This window comes from Arachis ipaensis, chromosome B05 (genome assembly GCF_000816755.2).
Source record: "Arachis ipaensis cultivar K30076 chromosome B05, Araip1.1, whole genome shotgun sequence".
Classification (NCBI taxonomy): Eukaryota; Viridiplantae; Streptophyta; class Magnoliopsida; order Fabales; family Fabaceae; genus Arachis; species Arachis ipaensis.
This window is the reverse complement of record NC_029789.2, coordinates 28595474-28605065: the sequence shown is the minus strand read 5'-3', so window position 1 is coordinate 28605065 and position 9592 is coordinate 28595474. Positions and strand designations below refer to the sequence as shown.

Sequence of the window (9592 nt, the reverse complement as noted above, 5' to 3'; positions counted from 1 at the left end):
GTATTGTATTTAAAGTATTTAATTATGTACTAGAATATTCTGTATTTAAAATATTTATCAGAGTCCATCAATGTTCTTCTTTTATGTTAACCTTTGATTTTTATTTAATATAATCTAATGGTCTATATAAATGTGGCATATTTAATAAGCATATAATTGTCGTGCTCATTTTAGACATACCCTATATTATATAATCGAGTTCGTTTATGAGTCAATAAGTTGAGCTTACTCAAGCTCAAACTCAACTTATTAATATATGAGCTCAAATTCAGGCTTAAATTTAGTTTACAAATTCAGCTTATCAAACTATTAACGAGTTGAGTTTAAATTAACTCATAACTATTGAAGTCAATGTAATACCTAAATTAAAACCTACTAAATTTTAATTTGTCACAAACTAGAATTGATATTACAAAAAATTCAAGAATACATTAATTTTCAAAATTTTTTTGAGAGACAAATTAATGCTATAATTTTCAAATTCGAATCAACATCCTATAACTCTTTGACAATTAATTTAACTCACAAATAATAACCTAATTAACAAATCTATATACAATTTATAAAAATATTAAATCATATTTATAATTTTGACATAATTTTCTATACAGCACAAGAGAAAATAAAAGTCGTTGCTATCAAATATCCGTTTCTTTAAATATAATTTACTAATAGTTGTAATTTTATATATCTTATCTTATCTTTATCCTTAGTTATAAAGAGCCTTTTAGTTTAGGTGCTTTATGTACAACAATTTTCTAAATTAAATGAAAACTCTGATTCTCTTCTCTCTCCCTAAGATTTTTGTATTAATAAAGATTAAAGATACGAGCGTTTGTTTTCGGTCCACTTCCTCCTGATCAAATTAAAAAAACCGTTTTCTGATAATTGGAACCCTAACCCGAACCAATTCACCGAAAACTCCAAGAGGAGGTTCTGCTACTACGTTGCAATTTGCAAGTTTAAGGTGAATGTTGAGTCCTTCTTCGTCTCTAAATCTTCTGCTTTTATTATTATCATGACTGTGATTGTTGTTATTTTTGTTCGGTTATCTGTATAATATATTCTGATTATTGCGATTGGAAAATGTATGAGTAGAAAAGGGAAATCAGATGGATTTGGATGATTGTATCGTGCAATTGGAGAACGAGAAACAAGAGACTCTGGAGCAGCACGCCAAACGGCCTTGTATCAGAGGCAATACCTCCTCCGAAGAAGAAGAAGAAGAAGGGAAAGTTGTTGAGGATACGGCTGCCTCTGACGAAGAAGAAGAGGAGGAAGAGACAGAAGTTGATACTGATTCCGATTCTGATTCCGAATATGTGCAGTTTACGCCTAGACGTTTAATGACTGATGAAGAAATTCGTGAACATCGGAGGCAGGTTGCTGAAAGCAAGGTACGCCTTCTGATCTCTCACAACACATTTAGTGATTTAACTATTTTGTTCTCGTGTTCTGTGATATAATAATCTTGCTAGTTAGGGTTTCAATTTTGGCTTTCCAGGGATTCGATGTTGACTGGTTTGAAGGCATTCTACCTGGTTCAATTAAGCCCTATACGTTGACCGAAGCAAACCGCCCTCCATTGATAGAATTTTCCAAGCAAGCTTTGAAAGTCTACAATGAGAGCAATGTATATTGGTTCTATAATGATTTTGATTCTAAGTTTAATCTATGTATGGTGATATTATGTGCTTAAATATTCTTCTAATTATATTATGCATGTGGATCTTTGCACTCTTATGCAGAATACAACTTTTATATTTGAGAAGCTTATCAAATCAAATGCTCAATGTGTTGCTGGCACAATGTTCTACATTACTTTTGGGGCGCAATCTGGCAATATACATGGAATCTTTCGTGCTAGGGTATGGAAAAAGATAATGGACGAAGGTTCGCAGGTTATGTCTTGTGAGAAGTATATTGAGGAGCATGTGTGAGTTTGTCAGGTATAAATGTTACATGAGCTTTTTTATTATGGTTTTGTTTGTTTAAACTAGTTAGATATATAGCACATAACCCCAATCGCCTTTGGATCTTAATTTATGCCTAATGGTTTTTCCTTTTAAATATTCTGCCCAAAGTAGACATTGACTAATTCTCTATCTATCATCCATATATTGGTGAATGTTCACATCTATTGACAGAATGTGTTTAGTTTGTATGCCATTAAGACTTATAAATCAATTTTTAGTTGATGTTCCTGGATAATGTATATGATTGTTGACAAATGACAAATTAGAGATGTAATGAATTCAAATATTTCATATTCTTATTGTCCGTACTGAATTTAAGCATTTGTCATTTGTGCCCAACTTCTGATGTTGTTCTTATGGTACTTATTTGAATTGCAATAAAGAATGTGGAGGTGACAAGCATCTCCTTTAGTTTAATTTAATTTAATTATCCCGATTTGTATTTGTTGTGCTTCTGTTCTGATGTTCTGTTTATTTTGGGTTAGCTAGATATACACACAATCCTCCTATCTTTAGTTTTTATGTCTAATCCTTTGTTATTTTGCCTTCTAATTGTTGTTGCAAGATAATTACCAATTGTATGTCATCTACAATTCTATATATGATATATGAGCTGTGACACCTGTTTGCAGATTCTGTGTTTTGATAATATGAAAATGAGGTTTTCTCTATCATTGCATTATTGCTTAATAACAAGGTTTTTATATTTTGATTTTGTGATTCCGAATAATTATTTGAACGGTTGTTAAATCACCTGCATAACTATATTAGTCATATCACCTTTTGTCCTTTTTTAACCATGAAAGTTATTGTTTTTTTGCTTTACCTGTTATTTTTGTAATTCACTGTAGCTTCTTGTGAGGTTCATAAGTTCATTTCTTGTCTCCTTAAGATATCTTCTTCTAATGTTATGATGTTCTTGTTTATAAGAATGTTGACAAATGAGAAATGATAAACATAATTATTTCAAATGTCTCATCCTTGTGGTTTGTATTAGATTTTGCCTTTTGACGTGGTTCCTGTTATTCTGCATTTCAAAATACAGAGAATTTTAAGGTTTCCAGGCATCTCTTCTAATTTAATCTTACGTTGGTTTCAGGAAGCTTGTCCAAGTCAGTTATGTTGCATGCTGACCAACTCAATCTAGTTATGTAAATGTTTGGTCAATTCTATACTAAAATTTTTTTACTCTCTGCACCGCAAATACAAAATTATAGTGTCTTTCAAATAGTGACGAGCTTTTACCAAAAAATGTAGATTTCTATCATAGTGATAAGCCGATTGACAACCCATAGGTATTGTTTTTAAAATTTTCTTGTTAGTTGTTACTATGTTGTTCTGTAATATTTAAAATTGACATGGTTAAACTGTTTAAATTTTTTGAATAATTTTTTAAAGGCATGGGTTCCAATTCTAAAACATTAGAACGTTAGATTGGCATTTAGCCATTTAGCAATAAGACAATGCGAAAGTCGAAACACTTGCTCATTGTCTGAACGTTACTTTTTCTTTCCAGAGAATTTGAATTATCTTTGTAAAGCATATTTCGTCAAATATGATATTTTCTTGCAAGGATAACTTGTATAGTTGTATTATGGTTTCTCTTCTATGTAGTGGTTTTGGGTATGCATTCTAGTTTGAACACTTTTTAAAATAAAAGCATGTCTATTAACTTAGTTATTCCTAACTAAGCGTGAGTAGACAGACACTCTAAAGTAGTGCACATTTTTATAACTCTTTCAAACTTCCAAACCGAAGTTTCGGCTTGAATTTAGTATCTCCATAGTATATTGGTGGATTTTACTGCTCTGGCTATATAGTAATCGTTTGACATTCTGTCAAAAAAAAAAAAAAAGTAATTGTTTGACATTGTTTAATTTCGTTATCATTATTTATAGTCTCATCATATGGTAATACAAAAAAAACAGTTTCTCATCATGGTAAATTCTGAAAAGTTTACTCATGGTCAAATTTTGTTATCAATTTCTAGTTCTCATTATTAAAAGATTTGGAGGCTAACAAAATTAATTACGAAAAAACACATTAATAATTACTCTCCTCTCTCGTTATCACTCTCTTCCTCAGTTCCTTGCTTGGGTTTCTAATTACGTTTTTCAAATCGCACCACGATAAAACCTTAGATGAGTCCTTTGCCATCTATCAAAGCTCAATGCTACTGCTCTATAAGGAGATTTAGAAACAATTTTAATCCGGACATTTATCTGTTGAAAAAGGTTTCCATAAGAACATAATCTTCAGGCACTGCCATAACAGTTTTAGATAGCGAAACCAGGAGCAAACAACATTGGTAAGAAATTCTAGAATTCAAGATTTGTCAATTTGGAGAAACAAACACTATCTTGTGAGAACAAAGAAGCATAAAAAAATGAATGAAATGCAGGGGGAAAGAGACATCATCACTTGCACAATGAGAAGGCACAACTGCTAGCAGGATGATGCAATCTTCGGAATTTCTTTCGGCGCCTTAACAATGATATGCTTATCAACACCATCGAAGCCTTTGACTTGCTTCTTTCTCCCCTTCTGATGCTCTCGACTCATCGCCACTAACAATAAGGCTAGGTTTCAAGCTCCCTTTGTTTATCACACACAAACATATCTTCGATCTTGCTTTTCTCTGGGCCTTCATTCTCTTCCCTTAATACCGCTGCCGGCCACTGCTCCATCGCCATCTGTCGCCTTGCCTTGCCATGCCTCCCTTCCCTTTCCTTCGCTGCTTCGCCATGTCTCGTTCTCTCAATGCTTCACGGTCTACCGTTGCTCCTTCAGTTTTCTCCTCCATCGCCATGTCGCCTCCATAATGCCTTGCTTCCCTTTCCCTTTTTTAACTACTTCGCTGCATCTCTCTCGGTCACTGCTTCGCCTCTGTCACTGCAATCGATTTTTTTATTGACCAAAATGACCGAACGATTTAGTGACTAATATTATTTGATACTAGTTTGGTCGCTAACAGTTAGCTACCGAAATTGGTTGCTATTTTTTTAATTAGCCATCAAGATTTCAGCAACCAACCAATCAATCGCTATTTTGATAATTTCTTGTGGTGGTGCCTTAAATACCTTCACCATGGGCTACGACCTATTTTTCAAAGCCTATTTTATGCTTAATTCGTTTCCAATACACCTAGAAACAAAGATATAATGGAAAAAAATTAATTGACAAATCAAATTAATTTTTTAGAAATATTTTTTAAATTTTACAAAAACTTCTCGGTCAAACTCTCTCATCTTGGGAGGTCGTCGTCTTCTTAATTCTTTGCCTCTCCGTTCGTAGTCTTCTTGATTCTTCTTCTAGCCATATCATCTGCTTGATTCTTCTTGGTGAGTCCCTGGCTGCATACCCTGTTTTGCCTCCTCGTCTAGCCCGAGGGTGCGTTGTTGCTGCCGAACATCTCTTCTGTTCGACTACTCAGCCCTGTTCTCCTAGCCGACGTGAAGCTTGGCCTCACCTCCGCCATCAACTCCATGCAAACGATTTTATTGCTCCCCGGTATTCTCTTCTCCGGTAAGCATTCTTCTACCAGCTCTTCAATGGATCCAAATTGGGAGTCTCTTCTGTGCTTATTTTCTAGGTTTTTGCTGTTTTATGTTCGTTAATTGGATTTTCTAGATTCTTCGGCTCGCCGTATTATCTTCTTGATTTTTCTTGGTGAGTCCCTGGCTGCATACCCCGTTTTCCCCGCGTCGTCGAGCCCGAGGGTGCCGTTGCCGCCGAACATCTTTCTGTTCGACTCAGCCCTGTTCTACTAGCCGTCCTGAACGCTTGGACTTTGCCGTCACTTCTGCCATCAACTCCAGGCAAACGATTCTATTGCTCCCGGTCTTCTCTTCTCAGGTAAGCATTCTTCTACTAGTTCTTTAATGGATTCAAATTGGGAGTCTCTTCTGTGCTTATTTTCTAGGTTTTTGTTGTTTTAAGTTTGTTAATGAAATTTTTAGTCTCTTTTGAGTTTCGAACCTTTTGATTGATTAGCAATTTGTTAATTTAACATTTTCAGCGATTTCTTGGCAATTATAAGATTGATTTTTCTTTTCTCGAGTTGTCGAGGCTGTTAGCTTGTTTGAAAATTATTTAATATGTTTGAAAATTGTTTAACTGAATTTTCTCATTTTGAATTGATAGTGCTATTGTATAGCACTTCATTGCATTGTTTATGGTGTTATTTTTTTGTTTTTATAATTTTTACTTTAACCCCCTTTCTCTCCCTTTCTTCCTCTCCTCTCTCTCTCTTTCAGTCCTCTTTCTTTCTCTTTTCTCTGTATCTCCTCTTAAGGGTGTGCATAACCCGATCCGACTCGAAGATCCGGCCCGATCTCGAACACTTTAGGAACTAGTCTAGGGTCGGGTATGGGTTTCAAAAGTAAACCCGATCATTATTTCGAGTCGGGTCTGTGCCATAGCTCGGGTCACCTTAAATGACCCGGTAATCCGGTCATCATACACAATTAATATTTTGTGTTATTAGTGATGAATGATAGCTATTATTATGTGAAATTTAAGTATTGTAAATCTTAATATTTTGTGTTATTAGTCATTATATATAAGACTATAAGTTAATGTTTTATGTTTAAAATGCATAAGACTTTAGACTAATGCATAATCTTGTGTTATTTGTATTGATTTAAATATTTGGTGTTATTAGGCAATATTAGTATTGATTATGGTTATACTTTAATTTTAGAGAAGAGATAGTTCTTATTATATTTTTCTAAGTGAATTTTACCATATCAAATAATGGTTGGAGTTTTGGAAATTTGAATATTTTTACATGCTAACTTACAAGAAGGTATCAAGGTAATATAATGTTAACGACCCGGTTTTCACCTAGTATAATCGTGGCCCGAAAGTGTATAGGTTTCATCGGGTTTAGGGTCGGGTTCGAGTCTAACAAATAGGCTCGGTATAATGTTAACGACCCAGTTTCACCCGACCCATGCACACCCTTATCTCCTCTCTCTCCCACCTCTCTTCGTCTCCCCGTCGCTCTCTTTCCTCTCTCTGTCTCCCTCTCCCCATCTCTTCTCTCTTTATATAATTATCTTATTTTTCATTCATTTGTCGTGACTTTAGAATCCATCTAATATAAATGAAACCATGAACAATGTATGTTCATTTATGAAAGCACATTCAAATTTAGTGAATAAAAATGGTACGAAGGTGGGCCAAGGAGGGAACTGAGAAGAATGCGACCGGAAGATGATACTATTTTTTATTACTTAATGTACTTCATCCACCGACACGTGTGATATTATTTTTTATTTATAATTTTATTAATTGCAATAGTATTGTTTTTAGCATAGTGCTTTGTTGTCTTGGTTTTATTATTTTTTTTTACTCTTTCCGTTCTTAAAGAACATGGAAAAAAAAGCAAACAGTCCATGAGAAACAATCATTTTATTTGGAATTAATCCATGAAATCGTTAAATGAAATGGTGCGTGAAAAAAACGTGACTGAAGATAATTCAAAAAATCCAACTATTTCAAGTCTTTTATAAATTATAACTCGATGGACAAGAGGGAAAGTTTTCTGCTCACATGAAGGTGAGCACAGTGTGCTGCTAGAAGAAAGATCCGGTCACGGCGCTTTTGAACATGAGAATGAGACTAGCGTCAATGTGGGGAGAAGCAGAGTTGAACAGAAGTAGTGGATGTTGACCGGGGAAGCATGGAGAAGCTGTAGTTGGTGAAGGTCCAGGCGTCATCCGAACGTCTTAACAGTGGCCATGAGAAGCGCAGAAAAGATTTCTTGGTAGATTAGGATCTGGGTTGGGATGGGTTCTGTTGGGACTGGGTGGAGAATCCGGGTCGCGTCAGTTTGGCTTGGCCACTGTCCAAACCAAAAAATAGAGTGAAAGGTTTTTTCTGAAAAGATTCCAAAGAATTCTCTCTTCGAAGGCCTTACAAGTACGGAAACAATCAATAGGCCACATCCATCTTTAGTATATCTACACGGAGTGGGCCGGGTTTGTCCGTTTCTCACCATGTCAAAAAAAATGCTCTTTGTCCAATAACTTTTTGTGTGCTTTTATTTTGAATTTGTTGAGTACCTATTCATCCCCTTCTTAGTTGGAGACTACCTTTTATTTCGGGTGTTTTGTCAATTAGTTTTAGCCCTGATAGTGCTTATAAGTTATAACTTATAAGTCATATAAAAAACTCACACTCAAGTGAACTTGGTTCGAGAGCTATCTGTCTTGTAATTTAAAAATAATTTTGTAAAGATTTGGAACAAAGTATCTACTTAAATCTTATATTAATTTTACTAGTTTGTTTACAATTTATATGTAATTGGTTTTAGAAAACTAATAATGCTATGAATTTAAATCTTTTTATGAACTAAGTCTAACTAAATTAAGTAATAAGATTTAGAATAATGTAGCTATATTTTTGTAATGTTAGACCAATTTAATTGAATTTAATTAACAAAAGATATGAATGTATGATATTATTATTAGAAAATATATTCAGTTTTTATTTTTAAAATTTTAGATTTAGAAAAATGTGAAAATCAAATATTAATAATATCTAAGTTGTCTAAGAAACGAACAAGAGAGAAACAATACAGCAAATAAAGTTCATCATATCTATGTTTTTCTATCAAAACAGTTTTCACATTCCAACACAAAATCTAAAATATCGGTTGTAATCTTGTAAAGTTTTTCAAAAACATTTTCATACTAAATTTTTAAAATGGCTTAATTAAACATAATTTGGCGCCTTATTTTCATATTTAAATGAAAATGTCCAAACTTATCATTCTTTTGTTATTCCATATAATTTGAATGTTAAAAAATATTAGTTGTACACTAAAATTTCAAACGGTACTGTTTTATAGATGAACTAGTAAAAATCTCATTGAACAATTCTATTTAACCCATAAAAAGTTTTATAAAAATCACTTTGTTCTGTTGTGTGTTGAGCTGATCCCCCTTCTTCTCCTTTCTTGGTTGTGTTTGTGACTGCTAAATCATAACTTTAGAACATGAATTTATCATGTATCTCTTCTAGCAAAACGATAACTCTGCATTGCTTTTATATACCTTCCCATCTTTATTCATATTTTCAATGTTTAGTTTTAATTTTATTTTATTTTGGGTTTTATTTGATTTCAATCTATTTTTCTATCAAATTGATAAGATAATAAATAAATTGAGTAATAAAAACATTGAGTACATCTAATATATTTGAGTATATTTTGATTGATTCTTTACTACAACGTTACAATAACATTACAATGTTTATTTAATAAATTTAATGAATTATACAAGTGGTAATATACTGATCTTTCTGTAACGAACTATAGCACAAATGTCATAGCTTCTTTATCTTTGACTAGAAGTAAAATCAAGGCCATTTATTGGTGAACATAAATCTGGAAATTATTAATGATTTATACCATTTTTACTTCTCTAATTCAATCATTGATTTTCATCACGTATACCAAACAGAAATCAAGGCCAAATTCCACAATTTACAAAATAAAATTGAGCACAAACATGTAGTGAAATTTCTTTTAGGATATTCATGTAATTTTATAGTCTAAATATTTTAAATATGTAAATTAACCTATAAATAAATATAATTTATAGAAAATT

General features: G+C 33.0%; 1 protein-coding gene across 3 annotated transcripts; it reads left to right on the top strand.

Moving 5' to 3' along the window:
* LOC107643488 lies at positions 694–3369 on the top strand. Of its 3 annotated transcripts, none has more exons than XM_016347155.2 (5): positions 694–967; positions 1099–1397; positions 1505–1633; positions 1749–1949; positions 3076–3369. In XM_016347155.2, exons 2-4 carry the CDS (start codon positions 1113–1115, stop codon positions 1938–1940), a joined length of 606 nt encoding a protein of 201 aa, XP_016202641.1. In that variant the 5' UTR covers positions 694–967; positions 1099–1112; the 3' UTR covers positions 1941–1949; positions 3076–3369. The 3 variants fall into 3 exon arrangements, with proteins under 3 accessions (XP_016202641.1, XP_016202640.1, XP_016202642.1); XM_016347156.2 differs by having other exon boundaries at positions 751–967; positions 1104–1397; XM_016347154.2 differs by lacking the exon at positions 3076–3369 and having other exon boundaries at positions 1749–2273.